Source organism: Solea senegalensis, unplaced genomic scaffold, assembly GCF_019176455.1.
Source record: "Solea senegalensis isolate Sse05_10M unplaced genomic scaffold, IFAPA_SoseM_1 scf7180000015318, whole genome shotgun sequence".
NCBI classification, from domain to species: Eukaryota; Metazoa; Chordata; class Actinopteri; order Pleuronectiformes; family Soleidae; genus Solea; species Solea senegalensis.
The window spans coordinates 92,728-112,171 of NW_025321292.1; the positions used below are offsets into that span (position 1 = coordinate 92,728).

The 19,444-nt window shown below is 38.8% G+C and overlaps 2 protein-coding genes across 2 annotated transcripts; both read left to right on the forward strand.

Annotated features, from left to right (window-relative positions):
- The first annotated feature begins 82 nt into the window (after window positions 1–82).
- Window positions 83–5,933, forward strand: LOC122762161 (solute carrier family 35 member F2-like). The gene is made up of 8 exons (XM_044017360.1): window positions 83–238; window positions 1,326–1,501; window positions 2,343–2,470; window positions 2,800–2,959; window positions 3,294–3,450; window positions 3,537–3,589; window positions 4,272–4,426; window positions 5,513–5,933. The coding sequence occupies exons 1-8, from the start codon at window positions 126–128 to the stop codon at window positions 5,879–5,881; spliced, it is 1,311 nt and encodes a 436-aa protein (XP_043873295.1). The 5' UTR covers window positions 83–125; the 3' UTR covers window positions 5,882–5,933.
- A 173-nt stretch (window positions 5,934–6,106) lies between these two features.
- On the forward strand, window positions 6,107–18,970 carry LOC122762163 (flotillin-2). The gene is made up of 11 exons (XM_044017361.1): window positions 6,107–6,584; window positions 8,665–8,746; window positions 9,272–9,362; window positions 9,825–9,948; window positions 10,296–10,414; window positions 12,391–12,504; window positions 12,593–12,712; window positions 12,839–13,053; window positions 14,584–14,767; window positions 15,972–16,121; window positions 17,431–18,970. Exons 1-11 carry the CDS (start codon window positions 6,536–6,538, stop codon window positions 17,461–17,463), a joined length of 1,281 nt encoding a protein of 426 aa, XP_043873296.1. The 5' UTR covers window positions 6,107–6,535; the 3' UTR covers window positions 17,464–18,970.
- Window positions 18,971–19,444: the final 474 nt, after the last annotated feature.

A 19,444-nucleotide genomic window follows, 5' to 3' on the forward strand; every position in this document is an offset into this window, starting at 1 on the left:
CACACACACATACACACTGATAAGTCAAAGAGTAATCTTTGTCCTCAGACTCCGTTAATCATTCAGCTCCAGTCCACGAGTTAAAAGCTTCTCACATGTGACTCCTCCATCACGGTTGTGGCGACATGGAAACGAAAGAGTCTGAGGACGAATCCCGCTACGAGGAAAGCTACAAGAACCAGAGCACTGCACTCATGATGAGGATTCGGAAATTCAAGATGAAGGAGGTTCTCACCTGGTGAGTGGACCGAGGAGATTGAAGGCGGGTTAAAGGGTTTTTATGACTTTCTGCCATTCAGTAAATGAGTCCATGTGCATGAGCACTGATTTATCCAATGTCTTATTCAGTGAATCAGTTCTTATACCAGGGGTGGGCAACATTTCTCTCCACAGGGCTATGGTGACATCAATAAAAAGGGCCACAAATCATAAATATTTATTCTCCGATCTAATTAACACAGACTAACATAAATTATGTCTGATAACATTTACATTTAAGTTAAGTGTATGAGCTCTATATGAGAACCATTCTGAACCACCATCAATCGTCCACATCTGAGAAGAAAACAGAAAGTAAAAAAGTAAAGTAAAAACAAAATGCTGCACCTGAGCAGTCATGAACAGTAACTTCTTTCAGCAAGTTTTTAAATTGTAATTGATTAAGTCACTGATATGTCCTGTGAATGTTTCAAAAATAAAATCAAAGTTGTGTTTTGCTGTTTTTTTCCATTTAATGTGAAGATTCAACAGCAGGAAACTTTCAGTATGCAATAGCAGTTAGTTACGATATAGTGCTCGACAGATAATCTACAGATAATGAGCATCATCTAATCTTAATGTCTGGTGTAATAAGTGGGTAGTTGAGCTGCGGCATGCCAAAGACTGCATGGATTTGTCAATAATGCTGCCTTTTATTGATTTTTGAGGGTCAAAGCTGGATCGGGTCCTTTGGCCATATATGGTCCATGTGTGCCTTATACATATTGTGCATAAACCATGATTTGCATTACACTGATTTACATGAATGACTTGTTCAGTCTTTATGCATTCAAATTGCAACACACGGCGTCGCAGTGGCTAGCGCTGTTGCCTTGCAGCAAAAAGAGTTTGTATGTTTGTTCTCCCCATGCGTGTGTGCATTTTCTCCTTGTTCCCTGGTTTCCTCCCACAGTCCAAAAGCATGCACAGGACACTTTAAAGTGTGAGAGTGTCAGCTGAGATTGGCACCAGCAGCCTTGTGACCCTCATGTGGAGACAATGAGTGAGTGAATTGTTATGGTAGATGATGTATAATAAATAAACTGTAAAAATCCACTCTCTCTCAGGCAACTGGCCAAGACGCTGGCCATGGGTCAGGGCCTGGCTGTGCTCATCTGTGGCACGGCCATCAGCTCCCAGTATCTGGCCACCAAATTTCATGTGAACACACCCATGCTGCAGAGCTTGTTGAACTACACCTTACTGTGTGCCACTTACACAACCATGCTGCTCTGCAGAACAGGTAATCCCAACACTCAGTCACACAATCTGAACACCTGTAACAGTATAATCAGAGGTGGAAAGAGGGCTGAAATATTCTACTCAAGTAAAAGTACTGGTCTAAAAATGTACTCAAAGTAAAAAAGTAGCTTAAAGTGCTGACAAAAAAAATTTAAACACATAATCTATCAGTGAAAATGCTGAAGTCTCCAAAAAAACATACTTAAGTAAAAGTAAAATTACAAATTTTTTAAAAATGAGTACACAAAAAATGCGAATAAATGTAATTCGTTACTTTCCACCTCTGATTATAATCACTGAATGAGGAGAACTGTGCGATATGAAAATTCAATCAGTGTGATATAAATAGGCAAGTGTAAATGAGATTTGGGCCATACAGTTGTGTAGTGGTTAACACTCTTGCCTTGCAGCGAGAAGACCCGGGTTTGAGCCCTGGTTGGAACAAGGGCCTTTCTGCATGGAGTTTGCATGTTCTCCCCGTGTGTGCGTGGGTTCTCTCCGGGTTCTCCAGCTTCCTCCCACAGTCCAAAAACATGCAATGTGGGGATTAGGTAAATTGGACACTCTAAATTGACCATAGGAGTGAGTGTGAGAGTGAATGGTTGTTTGTCACTGTGTGTGGCCCTGCGATGGACTGGCGAACTGTCCAGGGTGTACCCCGGCTATCGCCCGATGTAGCTGAGACTGGCACAGCACCCCCCATGACCCTCTGGTGGAGGATAGATGATGATGAAATGAGATTTGACTGATTGGTGATTCATCCATGTAAAACTATGCCTCAGGATGAGAGACAAACAAATGAAGGGCACTGAAGTTCAGGGCTGTTCCCCTTTAAAACATAGGGGATGGCAATATTTTTCAGATTCTGAGGAGCCGATGGTGGAAGTACCTTCTGCTTGGGCTGGTGGACGTGGAAGCCAACTACGCTGTGGTTAAAGCCTACCAGTACACCACCCTCACCAGCATACAGGTGCGTGTAGAGGCTCCAACTGCTAAAGAGTTTCACTTAAACTGACTTCTCACTGGCACTGAATTGTGAATTGTAACGTTGAATCAGCTTCCAATGAAAATCTATAATGCAAGTGTTACCAGCTGATTGTATTTGCAAATCTTTAAAGCTGATAATCTTCTGGTTTTTTTTGTTTTGTGTAGGTGAACTACCCATTCATGTCATTCCAGTGCTGTACTTCAGATTTACCACCTTGAGTTTCCCCTGTGTTATTTCTTTAATATTGACTGCCTGAGATGATATCATGTGATATGGAGTGATGCCATTTCTGTTTATGCTCCTGTCTCCAGCTGTTGGACTGCTTCGTGGTGCCAGTCCTAATGCTCCTGTCCTGGTGGGTGTTGAAGACGCGCTACAGGCTGGTCCACTATGTAGCCGTCTGTATCTGTCTGCTCGGGGTGGGGGCCATGGTGGGGGCTGACCTGCTGGCAGGAAGAGACCAGGGTTCCAGTAAGACGTGTTTTCACTTTCAGCAGTAAAAGCCCCAGTGTTGGACCTTGGTAATGACATAAATATGAGCTGATAGCCAGTGGACACAGTTAAGCAGTCAACATGTTTCCACTACACTCAGGAAGACACTTTAGAGCTGCTACAACAAACTGAGAACATCTACAAGAAGAATTTCATACCAGATGTTGAACATCACTCACATTGAAACCCACTCCATTACCTTTGTTATGTATGTTTCTGTTTAATTAGTGATTCACGTGGTGTGTTTTAAACCAGTAAAACGATCAAAGGATCATTATTATCATGTTTATAATTGTCTCTCTCCTCTCCTCAGCCTCAAACATCTTGTTAGGTGATGGATTGGTGCTGATCAGTGCTACACTGTACGCTGTGTCAAATGTGTGTCAGGAATACACAGTGAAGAACCTGAGCAGAGAGGAGTTCCTGGGCATGATCGGTCTGTTCGGCACCGTCATCAGCACTGTGCAGATGTAAGTGTGTGTGTAGGTGTAACCAGTCTTTAGCTTTCATTCAACATTTATGATCGTTCCGTTGTTGTTTTTCTCTCTTTATGCAGGGTGATCCTGGAACGTAATGAAGTTACAAACATTCAGTGGAGCTGGGAAGTTGGTCAGTGCTTGATGATTGATTTGTGTCTCTCCATTAAGATGAAAGCATAATCAGTCATTTTTAACTGCTTGGAACATTATGTGGCAAGAGATCATTTTTGACATATGTCTGAAAAAGGATCATGTTATTCTTGTGTCACCACCAGTGTTTTGTGACAAGAAATTTAAAAATCCTTTTATCTATGTATAACTGCCTAAATGATTTTCTCATTTGCTGCAGCCTTAATATGCCTCTGCTGCCTCTAAGATCAGCTGCTCTTAGTGGCACCTAAATTGCAGCTGAAGCTCAGAGGAGATCAAGCTTCCGCAGTTGTGGAGTGGACTGCCATTACACATTAAACAGGCTCTGTCATTGTCAAATTTTAAATCTCTTCTAAAGACGAGCCTGTTCTCTGCATTTGAGACAGTGTGAGTCTGTTGTTCTGCATTTTATGGGAGAGATGTCATGTGTGCTCACATGTTTTATGTCTTTTTATGTTTTTCTTTATTTGTCTTTGTTTGTTTGTTTTTACATCTGTTTAGTAATGATTATTCTATTATTATATATATATCATATATATCTATATCTATTTAATTTAATTTAAACGTTGGTCAACTACTGTTGTTTTTTAAATGTGTTTAATAAATAAAATTGGATTGATTGGATTGGATGTAAAATAACATTTGATTGTTTCTGGTCTCAGGGCTCCTGTTTGCTGCCTTTGCATTGTGTATGTACACTCTGTACAGTTGCATGCCCATCGTGGTGAGGCTCAGCAGCGCCACCTCCGTCAACCTCTCCCTGCTCACTGCTGACCTCTTCAGCCTTTTCTGTGGAATCTTCCTCTTCCGCTACCATGTGAGCGAATAATACACACACACACACACTCATACACACTCTGAAGGGTTAGCGAGCACCCAAAGCCTAATACATTTATATATTATCCCCGACACAAGAAGAACCAGATCACTGGGCCACACTGCTGTTTTGGGTAGCACACTACCTCACAATCATAAACATAAACACAATGGTCCCGCCAGACATTTTTTAACAGCAACAAATGCACTGTTTTATAACAATTGTATTTTCATTCTTATCATTGGTAATGTAACCAAATCTAAGCCATACAGAAGCGAACAAATGCAAAAAAAACAAACAAAAAAAAATTCTGCCTTTCTTTCACAACTGGAGTCAGAAAACATGGTAACATAAAGTAATATTTACAGGTATATAATATATACAGGTATATGACACCAACGGGCAAACCTTATTCAAAAGTTCAATACAATAAATGTACTGTTTTATAACAATTTTGCAGTTGGTTAATGCCAGGGGCCGATTTTCTCTCCTAGTCTGTCCCTGGCCATAAATAATACATTATAAAAGCCAAACTGAAGCAGCAGGCTGTATAAAAGCAAGCCAGACTTTGGACTTTAGATCCTTGTATTTTACCAAAATTAGAAAATATAATACAGGACCAGTTTGTTATGTGTGTACATATATATATATATATATACATATGTGTATATATATGTATATATATATATATATACACGTAATTAATGTAATTAATTATTTACATCGTCATCAGGAACCAATGATCTTGAGTCTAAGAGGAACAGGCTGTCAGGGTAAAGAGAAAGACGGACTGTTGATAATAGGTAATTTAGATATTTTTTAGCTGTTGTTATAAGCAAAATGTAAATTTTTAACAGATTTTTCTCTTTAACGATTAGGTTTTTCTATTTAGAGCACATAGTAGTAAGCTACTGTTCTTCTTTCCACCCACTATCTGGGTCAAAGCGACCTGCTAAATGTTACTACAGTGACACACAACTGTGTTAATGAATAATAATGCAAGAGTTAAAGTGTAACTTTAACCCACTGAGGCTCATTACTTTCTATAGTTAAGACATAACCCATAAACTCTTTGCCCTGCTTCAGTTCTCTGGACTCTACCTGGTGTCACTGGTGGTCATCCTCATCGGCTTCATCACCTACAATGTTGTGCCAACACCTACAGCCCCCACAGACCCCTCCTCTTCCTCCTCCTCCTCCTCCTCTTCCATCTGTGAAGAAGGACAGTGTGATGTGGCATCTCAGAATGAAATGACAAAGCAGGAATTAGCTGTGAAGATCACCACTGAGGAGGGGAGAGGTGATGAAGAGGAGCAGTCAGCTGATGAAGAGAAGAAGAATGGGTGGAAAGAAGAGAAGAACAGGAGGTGGAAGAAGAGGAGAGCTACAGGGCCACCACAGCGCCTTGAAGGACAGAACGATGTTGTTGTTGTTAGACACAGCACTAAAATGTGAATAACAGTGCGACAGCCTGTTAATATGCCATGTATATACATTTTTAAACACATGTATTTATTGAGTTTTCCTTGTTTAAAAAAGTATACAATACATCCAGAGATTCTTGTGAATAAGAAAAAGGGAGTATGAATACAAACAAAAACTGACATATTGATTCTTGTAAACTAAATGGCCTGAATTTTGATAATAATAATAATAATATTTATTTTTTTTTACCTTTAATATTTAGAAGGTTGCCCTTTGCAGGTCATGAAGTTTTGTTAAGACTGGACCTGTAAGCCAAGTGTAGTTTATTTTTTATGCATGAGTAAGAACATCTAGTAAATGACGTTGCGTCACTCGGCACCATGTTTGAACCACAGTAAAGTGTAGTCTTACATTTAGGTGTCGACCCAGTGAAAAGTAATCACATTGAGGAAATTTCTGCAACGGTAAACCCCGTGTTGACATATGACGTCACCGGGTGACGGCAGGCGGGGCTGTTGTTGTTGCTGTCGTCCGTCACTCGGGAAGCTCCGCCACCGACTCGCTCGCATCCTCGGTCAAACTCGGTTAATCTTCGGATAAATCACAAATCTGATTCACCAGCTCCGTGAAGGATCAAATTTCCCACTGTTAGTTTTTCTCTGTTCGCTACTGCGTCCACTCACCATGGGGAACTGTTTGACTGTGGGTCCTAACGAGGCTCTGGTGGTCTCCGGTAGGTGCTTCTCAGTGCTTGTCAACGAAGCCGCTCGCGGGCTCGTTGATAACGGTTAGCTTGTGTACGGGATTAACTGGCTAGCTGAGCTACATTTTATTTATCTCTTTCTTTCTCTCTTGTTAGAAAAGACGAGCTCCTGCTGCGACCTTAAGTCCACGTTCGTTGTTGACATTAAATGGTGTTAGCTTACATTGTTAGGTTAGCACCGTTAGATTGACAGGCTTTATCGACCGAGAAATGATGGTCTAGCGGATTAATAATGAACTGCCGTGTGTGGAGGCTAGATACAGATAATAATGTTTGTAATCTGTAAACAAAATCCTAAATGTCCAACGGGATTCTCCACAAGCCGTTGTAATTTGTGTTTATAGCGTTTCTCATTATATATAGCTTATATATAATTGCATTTCACACTGTGGATACCTACAACTGAAATATGACTATCCATCATATCCGCAATATAGTCACACATTCTATGAAAACTAGTTTATGCTGTTCAGTGGTGACTCAATCATTTTATTTGTGTACTTCTTTTAACCTGCCGATTATTTAATAAATGAATTATTAAAATGAAAAACTCCTCCATTTTACAGCACTAACTACACATAACAGTATATTGCACACTGTTTAACTGCTACCCATGTTCTTATTGATCATATTGATAATTGATTTCATTTTACTTACATTTTATTTGTTATGTATAATTTAGTCACTCACTCACTCACTCACTCATCATCTACCGCTTTTTCCTCCACATGAGGGTTGTGGGGTCGCTGGTGCCAATCCCAGCTGACATAAAGCGGTACACCCTGGACAGGTCACCAGTCTATCACTGGGCTACATAGAGACAAACAACCATTCACTCTCACATTTACACCAACAGTCAATTTAAGAGTGTACAATTTGCCTAGTCCCCAAATATACATGTTTTTGGACTGTGGGAGGAAACTGTAGAACCCAGAGAAAACCCACAGATACATGGGGAGAACATGCTTTATATATAATTCTGTTTTTTGTAATATTTGGTACGTTCTTTCTTCTTCTTTCTAACTATATATATGTATATATATATATATATGTATATACATATATATATATATATATATATATATATATATATATATATATATATATATATATATATATATATCTTAATCTGGCATGGTGCAAATGTGGGATGATTCTGATTTAGTGGGAGTATTGGCTGAAATTAAGTTTACTAGTACCCACGAATATGTATGTATGTTTAATAATCTGAAAATCAAATAATACATTTTTGTTTTTGTAGCATGTGCACTACTAATGACAAGGGGGGTTTCTTTATGGAGCCCACCATCTTGTGATCTATTTGTATTGACACAATTTAGAACATACAAACATACATGTGTATGACGTGTATTCATTGATACAAGGTTGGATTGAAATGGTGTACACTGGAAATATGAATTGCCCTTTAACACCCACCTCGCCCACCTCCTCGAACCTTCCCATAAACACACCAACAAAAAAGGTTCTGAGTAGACAAAAAAACTGAATCAATTTTGGTTTGCGGACATAACGAGAAATTTGAGATAATTTTACGGACCAAACAAGTACTGAATTAACAGAGAAAATAATCAACAGATTAATCGATTATGAAAATGATCATTTGTTGAAGCCCTACTTTTCTTGCTTTTTCTTACCAATTTATGTGTTAAAGATTATGTGCTGCATCATGTTAATTGACCTCTGCTGCCACCCACTGGATTTATACTGCTGTGCAACTTGGGTAATGTTTAAGTCTTGAGAAAAACTAACATTGCGGAATTTGCTGTATTATCGATTCCATCTAGGTGTTGTTGTCTTTTTATCACAGCTCTAATGATCATCTATTGATCTGGTCTGGATCAGACCACAATCCACTAGATCCAAGTCACCTCTCCACTAGACCTTTAAGGGATTTCCTTTACATTAGACTATGCTACAATTATATTAGTGTCATCAATAATTTTCCACATTCACCAGATGATGTATTGCGAAGACTTGTTTACAGTGAACATGAAGCCTTGTCTAAACTGAAGTGCTGCTCTTCCCTCAGGTGGCTGCTGTGGATCTGATAATAAGACCTATATGGTGGGAGGCTGGGCCTGGGCTTGGTGGCTCATCTCTGACACTAAAAGGTGATACCATTGTATTTATAAGCAGTTTTATGTTAACTTGAAAATGGCCCTTAGTGGTTGCTTTACAGCCAGTAAGTCCTACTCAGCATAGATAAGTGGATGATTACTCCCTTCAGTGCTAACTCATGTGGATGAAAAAACAACAACATGGTTTTTAAATGAACCACAGTTGAAATGGGCTTTTGATGTCTTACATTTCCTCAGGGAAGTTGGTCCCATTATTAGGCAGCCAGTAAGCAAGCAAAGGATCAAAGCTACTCCACTGTACATTACCCTTTCTTGAATTACACAATTTACATGTCCTCTTGTCACTGTCAGCCTGTATAACATAGAAGCATTACCACTTCTCGTAGTTGTGTGTTTGCAGGGTTGTGCAGACATTATTTACAGTCCTTGTGAAAGGCTGGTTCAATTCTAGTCAGAGATTATGCTTTTTTTATGACAACATTTTATCACCGCAGCTCTATTCATGTGCACTGTCACATGTCGGTGTTGAGATTGTGAAACATTGTTCTTTGGTGTTAGGATAAGCCTGGAGCTCATGACTCTGCAGCCCCGATGTGAGGACGTGGAGACAGCAGAGGGAGTAGCGATCACTGTTACAGGAGTGGCTCAGGTAACATCACATTCAGAAAAGTGTTCCAAACACAGATGTATCAAAAATTAAAAAACACATTATAAAACATTATAAAAGTATCAAAATCCAAAAATAGACTTGTGTACTGTTGGATAAGTTGCTTTGCCCGGTCATTAAACACCTGGCTTACTCTGACAGGTATGTTTATGTATGCGTTTAAGTGTGAGGCATCAAAAAAGTTATGTTATATATATGTCATTTTGAAAACATTAAATGTTCCTCACCATTTATTACCACTCATTTGTATTTGATTTCTGTGTAGTTTTCAGATACTAACTGGTTAAGAGAATGATATAATTTAATAATTTAATTTAAAAAAAGAAATAATAAGTAATGTGTGTAAATGTTGAACAGAGTTTGAGTTGTGTTTTAAGAAGAACAGACCACATCTCATCACCAGATTGTTTGACCTCACTTTGTCCACTGTGTTTTCCCCCTCAGATAAAAGTCATGACAGAGCAGGACTTACTGGCAGTAGCTTGTGAGCAGTTTCTGGGTAAATCAGTGATCGAAATCAAAGCTGTGGTTCTTCAGACTTTGGAGGGACATCTGCGCTCCATTTTAGGTACAGACATTTAATTACATTTAAACTGTTTAAAATTCATCTTAATCTTGTTTCTTTTCGTGCCTTTGAATGTTTTTCCCAAACTTAAAGTCACATTTGCACTTTTCTAACAGTCCTACACTATCAAATCAGCTGTTTTTTCCAAGAAGTCCATCATGTATATTTTATCAGAAGAAAGATTTACGACTCTTTGTCAATTATGTTCCTTTATTTAAAGGATTAACCTCTTCTTAAAAATGTATACATTTCAGTTGCCCTTGGTATTTATAAACACAGGAGGTCTTGTTTATAAATATGAGGTAAACTGCTGCAGGAGGTTTGAATTGATGGGACTTTCTCTCTTGCAGGGACCCTGACTGTAGAGCAGATCTATCAGGACAGGGACCAGTTTGCTAAACTGGTGAGGGAGGTGGCAGCTCCAGATGTGGGCAGGATGGGCATCGAGATTCTCAGCTTCACCATTAAGGTAGGCTGAACATGAAAGATGTGGGAAGATGCTACTGCAACAGTAATAACTGTTATAATTCCTGAAAAAGATCACAGACAGGTCAAAGTAATACTGATCACCTTGACGTGGACATAATATCATCACTGATACAAAAAAACATTGCACAAGAACTTAGAAGTTGTTATACTTATTTCTGATTGAAATAATGTTTTTACCAAATACAGGCAAACTTTCTAAGCCAACCTTCAAATCTAGAGGTGTTTTATATTCAAAAGGTAAAGTGCTGGTTTTGTCTTTGCTGTGTGGCCTGCAGAAATGTGCTTTGGTTTTATAGTTATATACCACAGGTAATTCTTATTACTGTCATGGCCATGACTGTAGGACTGACAATAACACTGACTGTACATTTCCACTTGCCTGTAGCTGTATAATTTCTCAAAATTAGTCCAGATGCTTTTCTCTGGGTTCTCCAGTTTCCTCCCGCAGTCCAATAACATGCAGATTTGGGATTAGGCAAATTGGACACTGTAAATTGTCTGTAGGTGTGAAGGTGAGAGTGGACGGTTGTTTGTATCTATATGTGGCCCTGTGATGGACTGACCACCTGTCCAGGGTGTACTCCGCCTTTTGTTCTATGTCAGCTGGGATTGGCACCAGCGCCTCCTGTGAACCTCATGTGGAGGATAAATCGGTAGAAGATGAGTGAGTGAGTCCAGATGCACCTTGAATAGAAGAAGGAACACACAAGCAAAAAAGAAAAAAGTACAGCACAGGAAACTGTTGGAAAAGCGGTTCTTGTCACTCATATCTGTCGATTGCCAACATTTTCTCATTGACTTGCTGTGGCACGACTCGTTTATGGGTGCTGATCAGCAAACACTCGTGACTGGGGAGCAAGGCTTTAGCACATTCTTTGGTTTGACCAGCTGTAAAAACATGAATGCACTAAGATCCAAAAGACAAAGAATGTTGCTTTTAAAGTAATTTCCAGCCAACTGTCATAGAGGTTTAGCAACTGTCCTGCTTGTGTTATATACGTTTTGAGTTGAGAATGTTGAGAATTTGCTCGGTTTTAATGTTATGGTTATTTTCAGCCCTAACAGTAATACCTCAGAAAGCTTAATACAACATGATAACATCTTCAGTTTAAGAGAAAGTCAAAGTGAACTTGAAAAGACCTGGTCAGAGGTCCAGGATACACTGTACTAGGTTATGTTTCACTGTTTTCATTGCAGCTCAGTGCGTCATTGTGTGTGTCATCAGGTCAGATGTGTTTACATCCTGAGCTATGGAAGCCCCTTTCTGCCACTTGAAAATATATATTAGTAAGTCTTACTATTATACGGGTGTCCATACTGAGCCCATGCTGTAAAAGTCACATAAAATGTAAACAAGGCCCCTGTTTTTCTAATCATTGGTGTTGTATGTTTAACATTTTGGTTTTTTCTTCAGTTGTTGAAGCTGCCTCTCAATGTCTTATTACTGAATATCCTCCACTGAGTTTCATTAGTCTGATAAGTAACTGGCTGCTGCCTCACTGTGTACTGATCACTGCTGTTAATTAGAGCTAATTGGTGTGGTGCAGACATGACGGCTGACCATTGTGCTTTGCTAGAAGCCCGTCGTCCATCCCTGTCACATCACTGAGTTCAGATGGTTTGTGCAATGCGTCAGGACCAGTGAGCTCATTAGTGGAGGCCTGAGACATTATGTGTTTTTTCTTCATTGCAGTTGTTTTCTTCCCGATTGCAACTAATCTTCACTTCATTTGGTTCAGCCTCCTCTGTAGAATACACTTTTATATTCTGAAAGTCCAGATTTTGTTCATTTTTTTGTTTAAGGTATATTTTTAATTTTGAATCTGAGAGAAACCAAACTTTTTAGTTGGACATCACATTCTGTCTGCCAGAGACTTCTTACAATACAATGTTTCTGTTTTTACAGAGAGCTGAGCTCTGCAGCTCAGAATTTGATCAAAATCTCTGTGTTTGCAGGACGTGTATGATAAACTGGATTACCTGAGCTCTCTCGGGAAGACTCAGACTGCTGCTGTCCACAGGGATGCAGACATCGGCGTGGCGGAGGCAGAGAGGGATGCTGGGATAAGGGTAAGTATGCTGGTGTGAGATGGTGAAGTGGTTTCTATCGTGCACCACAACAAACCGATCACAGTGCTACTTCTTTTCTGTCATTTAGGAGGCAGAATGTAAGAAGGAGATGATGGACATCAAATTCCAGGCAGACACCAAGATGGCTGATTCCAAACGAGAGCTTGAGCTGCAGAAAGCTGCGTTCAACCAGGAGGTCAACACGAAGGTGAGCACGTTTCCATTGCCTGACAATCAGCGAGTTACTTAAAACAGACATGGATCAGAGCCACAGCTCTTAATGTAACAGACTTTCAAAAGATTCAAAAATGTGTTTGTGTCCTGATGTTTTCAGAAAGCAGAGGCTCAGTTGGCCTACGAGCTGCAGGCAGCCAAGGAGCAGCAAAAGATTCGTCTGGAGGAGATTGAGATCCAAGTAGTGCAGAGGAAGAAAGAAATCACCATTGAAGAGAAGGAGATTGATCGCACAGACAAGGAGCTCATTGCTATCGTGAAGAGGCCTGCTGAGGCTGAGGCCTACAAAATGCAGCAGCTGGCTGAGGGTTACAAGTGAGTAAAATACTGTCATTTAACAAGGATTTCAAGTCAGTGTAATGTTTGATCACCCACCAGTGGAAGATCAGACAGAACTAGCACAGACATCAGCAGAAATTCTCACTCCTCTTTTCCTTTGAGACACAGTGACCTAGACTTGTTTTAAAATAAATGACTCAATAAGATCAGTAGATTTTGATCTGAATAAATCAAAATGCAAAACACTCTTGTAGAAATATTACAGATTTTCTATTCATTTTTCTAAAATAACAATTAGCTTATAAAAAACAGAGCTTTCTATTTGTGCTGACTGTCAGCTAAATAGTGAAATTCTCACCAATCTCATTGATTACTTTAGGATACTTTATATGTATATACTTATATACTTATATCTATCTATTTATATTTATATATGTCGCAGTCCGACAACATGATTTACACAAATACTGTGCTATCGTGTGTGTGGGTGTGTTTGTGTTCTTCCAGCTCCTCCAGTGGACATGCCCCTATTGTCTCAGAGCAGAGAATGTTGCTGAATTATACATGATTTGAAACCTAACTTCTAAGCGATTAGTGACTTCTTTAATCATTCATACTTGGAAAGGTGGTTTGTAACTCCGATAAGAGATATTTTTATCACTCACTGGGACTTAAACTAATTCTGATTCTCCTTTACAAGACATTGCAAACTAACTAAAATATGCAGCCATTAAGAGGATCAGTGTAAATGATGGATTTGTAGCATTAAAATGTACCAGAAGTCACCTATTTTGTCCTTTCATGGTCAAAATGTTTCTCTGGGTGGGGCATTTCCCCCCAGCTGGATACTTTTCCCACTGGCTGACTACTCGCTGACTTGTAACTGTGGTAACTGTGGTAAGTCTTGTGAGTTTAATTTGCTCATAGAAACATCCTCTGTTTTTGAACTTTGAAATTGCTGGGGGGATAGTTGCTGATCATCTTTAAAATTACAGGTTTATTATTAACAGTCTCTGCAGTTGATGTGTTCATGATTCATATTCAAATGTAGAAAGAGCCTGGTTTAAACTGTGAGTGAGACAGAGAGAGAAAAACAATGAAATCTCTCATGAAGTCACTTTACAGTTTCTGTCTGTTCTAATTAGCAACACTTTACGCTTCAAGCCAATTATGTTGTTGACCCGACTGTAGGGAGGTCAGAGGTCAGGAGCCATAGAGCAGCACCATCACTGTACGTCTGGTATTTATTGTCTTCCTTGAGGACACACTGACAGGGGGTCATTCTGTCACACAGGCTTAAAACTCATCTTTCCTGTTTGCATCTGTCCTAACAAGAGCAGAGAAATTTAACCGTGACACATTTCCATTTGCTGTGATCACATGGCCTCTGTTTTGCTTTGCACTTTTTGCCATTGCTCTTTGGCCCAAATTTCAGCCACATAAACGTTTTGAAGAGTTCTGTGTGTAAAAATTAAGTCTAAAATGAATGTGAAATAGAAACACTGTTTGTAAATGTTGTTATGGTGATAACAGATTATTTCAACTCTTGTGTTTCTTCTGCGACAGGATGCAGACAGTGCTGATAGCTCAGGCAGAGGCAGAGAAGATCAAGAAGATTGGTGAGGCAGAGGCTTCTTCTATTGAAGCGATTGGAAAAGCAGAGGCTGAGAAGATGAGGCTGAAGGCGGAGGCGTACCAGCAATACGGAGACGCAGCAAAGACTGCCATTGTCCTCGAGGCCCTGCCTAAGGTAGGATCTCATAGTGCACATCCAGCTTCATTCACTGTCTAATGTGGAGTTGACTGCTTTGCTTATGTTATAGCAGAAGAATAAAGTGTAAAAGTGTAAATTACAGTTCTTAAGTAAATAATATATAAACAACACTTATCTCTATAAATATAACATATTATATACATATTATAAAGTATTAGTGTTAAGTGTTAAAAAGTCCCAAAACATAGATATTATTATATTCCATATATCTTTTTAGCACTTTTCTTTTACTGTGGTCTGAATGCTACAGAATGAAGTCATTGTAGTTTATTTATAATGTTATTTAATTGTGCATAATGGCTACAAAGAATAATCGATGAATCTATTAATTGATTACTAAGTCAATGGTCAGCTATTTTGTGTTTATTTTAATAATAAAAGGAAGCTCTCTGATTTTTCAGCTTCATTTGGCAAAGACACCATTAAAATGGAATCATCAAAACAAAACATTTGAGAACAACATCATTTAGAGATGTGGGAAACACCGTTTAACTTAATCAGCTATGAAAATAATCCTGAGTTTTAACCCTATTGTACACCAAACCAGGAGGAGTATTTCATCAAGTGATTTTGGCATTAAAACACACCAAGATGTTTCCTTGTCTGTGTTCCTGTGAGATGTAGCTTGATATTTCTGCTAGGTTTTTATGATGGGGTTGACAATTGTCCATCTGTAGTTTTTGAAATACACTCATAAGAAAAGACAGCAAGACTCACTACAGACACTCACTGAACTCTAGTAATAATAATAATAATGATGATCATTATAACAAATGAATACTAGGGGAATCACTGAGCCCATTGATATTAATTTTGTTTGCAATTTTTAGAGATGGTGAAAACAGGGGAAACACTGCAGAATGGTGTGTGGTTGTATCGGAGTAGTTTTGTGAGTACAACATGTTACAAGAGTGTACAACATGAGTAGTGTTAAACAGTTGTAGTTTACCCACAGTGCAATGCATTATTATTTCCATGTAAATATTTTGTTGCACTGTTAAACCCTTGAACTCAAATTGAAAAAAAATGAAGGCAGTTGGATATGGAAGGACACAGACAGTCTTATCTTGAGATTGTCATTGACTTGATGACTCGCATCATAAGACTTTGTCTGCAGATCACATGATCACTGATTGCCTAATATGGATGTTTTGATTATTGATCACTTGTATTTTTGCAGATTGCAGCCAAGGTGGCAGCACCGTTGTCCAAGACCAATGAGATTGTTATCCTGAGTGGGGAAAACCACCGTGTGACAGGAGAGGTAAACCGCCTCTTGGCTGAACTCCCTGTGTCTGTCAGTGCTCTCACTGGAGTGGATTTGTCAAAGGTATGGATGTTTTTTTTTTCAATTTGTTTTTAACAATATGAATGTATCATTTAACATATAAAACCAAGGCCATTTAATGTTTCCTTTCATACGACTCTGCTCATAAAAAGACATTTTAAACAACATTACACCAGGTAGAAAATGATATATAATTGTTTAAGTGTTATGGTCTTTGCACAACAGACACATTTTGAATATATGGGACGAAAAGTGTGGATAATTCGGATGCGAATTACGATGCACCCTGCCATGCATATCAAATAATCTGAACCAAAAGAGAACTCTAAAAACGGAGCCTAGAAACCAAAGGCTTTCTACACTGACTTACCAAACCAAAATACATTCAACAGCTCCGCTATTTCGGGTTTAACTAAAAATAAAAGAAATCCTACCTGGGGTGAAAAATTAGTCAGTTTTCAGAATCTCTGGCCCTGTTTCATAATCAAAGGAATACTAACGAAACCAGGTCCTGTCATCAGGATGCTGCACCAGTAGGACGTTAGGGTTTTGAAGCAGCCAATCCTATACAAGGACTCAAACACACAGAGGGGAGGTGGTAAAATCTCTGCAAAAATGTAAAATAATAAAAATTCTTGAATACTTGAATACTTGGTGGAGTCTGAGGCTACAGCATTTTAGTTTTCTATGATAAGACCCAAACAGAGGTGTAGTGTAGCTGAGCCAGAGGCTCTTAATTTGTTTCTGAGATAATGACCCCCACCAAGATAAAAAAGCACCTCTAAACATAGGACAAGGTGGTAGGATACATGCACCATCTTGTCCCATGTTTTAAAATGAAATCTCTTTCTAATAATGGTTCTTGATGTCTCGCTTTTATCCTCATGTGAGAACTCAGGGATACAAAATAATAACTAGGGGAGAAAAAGATAATAAATAATGTTTTTTAATGCTTAAATCTTCTTCATTTTGCTTCTCCCTTTAGGGGTCACTTTAGAATATAATCAAAACAAACAACCCACACCCTCCCTCAGCAAGGGAGTAACATTACTAACTCCGACACACACACACACACACACACACATACACAAATAAAGAGTGCCTACCACTACCACAGGACAGATCAGCAGTCATAGGACAAAACAAAAAACACAAGTCACAACAGTCTCTAATCTGAACCTCAAAGCAGCTGAAAGCAGCCTCTGGATAAAAAAACACTGTGAAAAATACTGAGTGGAAAATTAAGATGTGGGTCACAGAAAGCATTCCTGCTCAGTTATGGAAAATTCATGGGGGTTTGTTTCAGAGTCGCAGTCACAGACAGGTGGATAACACATCCTTGTTTCCACAGATCCCATTGCTGCAGAAGATGACCAGCACTTAAGCCTGAAAGCAGATTACTCCAAATGACTCCAGTGTCTGTCGTATGCACTCTCAGAGACTGCCTTTAATACACTTGAAATATGTTGTTTTATACGAATATACTGGAAACCAAGTGAATTTTGGAAACCTCTGGTGCCTTACTTTATACAGGACCAGAAAATCTGCATGCACTGCTGCTCATTCAAAGAATATTTATTTAGTTTTCACATGGGAACATGTTGTGTTGTTTTTCTTTGTTTTTTTTATTTGACTATCATATTAATGTATATCAGCCTGTTTGTATGAACAATGAAGAGGAGAGCTGATAGTAGAGAGGTGTGATGACTGACTTACCTGCTGACTTCACCCAGGTTACATGTGTGATACCATGTGATCTGACAGCTGCTGCTGTCAGATCAAAGCAGTCCATTGATGAGCGCCTGGGGGCTCAGCCTAAAACAAGAACATGGGTCATTGGGTCATAGGACCATAGTGGAGAAGTTGAAGAGGTCTTGGACAGTGGTTTTCGTGGCAGAGGCCTCTTAGATGCTTTCCTGAGATCACATCTCTTGGCTGGCTTGGGAAAAACCTCTGTATCCCCTAGAGGACTTTGTCTCTGGGCTTCCCCACTGAGACAGCAAATGTTATTCAGGTTATTTTTTGTCTCAGTGATTTATTTTTACAATGTGACAAAGGTGCTCACAATCATAACATAAGCCCTTTCATTTAATTGTTTTTATCTTTGCAAAGATAATGAATAAAAGTACTGTTGGGTACATGTATGAAGTCAAATATCAACGGTACTCAACCCGACAAAAGACAAATGCCAAGTAGTATAAAGGTTATCTTTAAATATTTATTTTACCACAAGGAAGGACTTGGGATTCTGTAGAATTTGTCTGACTTTTGTGTTTGATTTCCTACTATATTTGTAAATGGTAAGCCATGTTTAAACTTGTAAACATTTCACAGAAACACACTTTGTGTTTTGTGTGTGGGTCTCTCACTGGTGTGTGTGTCAGTGCACAGGAGCTGATGCTCAGTTACAGTCAAAGATGTAGTGATGACGTTTTATCCACATTCACCTCTGAACTCACCTCCACTCAACCCAAATCCTCCAGACACTGAGATTTCCTTTGAAACTCATCTAAATGTTGTAGTTTTACATTTTAGAATACAAAATGCCACAGGAGCAGAGGACTGTTATGGTTGTTAATATTATTTTGTAGCTGTTGTTCATTCTCAGTCGGTTTCTGTTTGTAACATTTGTTACGGGTTTAGTGACTTGACAAATACTGTGATCGTATTGATTTGTTTTTTTTTGACAGGCAGACATTTGAACTTTAGATGTGTTCAAAGTATACACTTTATTCTGTCTTTGTGAAATTATTTGATATATTTATAACGTTATTTGCAACATGTGTCTCAAATGGCCATGAGTTCCTGTATGCTCTTGCTGCATGTCATCCATCTGTACTCAAAATGATCAGTTCTATGCTAAATGTCACTCTAATAAAACAAATAATTTATTTGTTTGCCATTTTCCTTCTTTTACTGAAAACAGGGTGGGAATAATGTCAGAATGTGACCATGTTTATTTAGCTCAACAGTAAAGGATCACAGCTTATGATTTTTATTTCCTTTTCCCCACATGTGATCGTCATATTTTTAATATCACTTTAGAATAGTGAGGTGAATTTTGAAGAACATATGGCCATGAAACATGGGTTAGGAAAGTACAGCCTTATCTCAGTGTCATGCATTTTATTTTATGTTTTGTCAGAGTCAGAGAACCATTTTGATATTAAATTAATTACTTATTAAAAGCTGAAAAGTCATGTCTCCTTCACTTCTGACATCAAAACTGTGTCATGTGTTGGTAAATAGTAAACATTCTCAAAAGTAATGCTGTCCATTATGAATGTCTAATCAACAAACAGTTGTGTCACTGTACTGTTGATTTTTGGAATGTGTTATTTATTTTAAGCTTCTTAGTGGTCTGT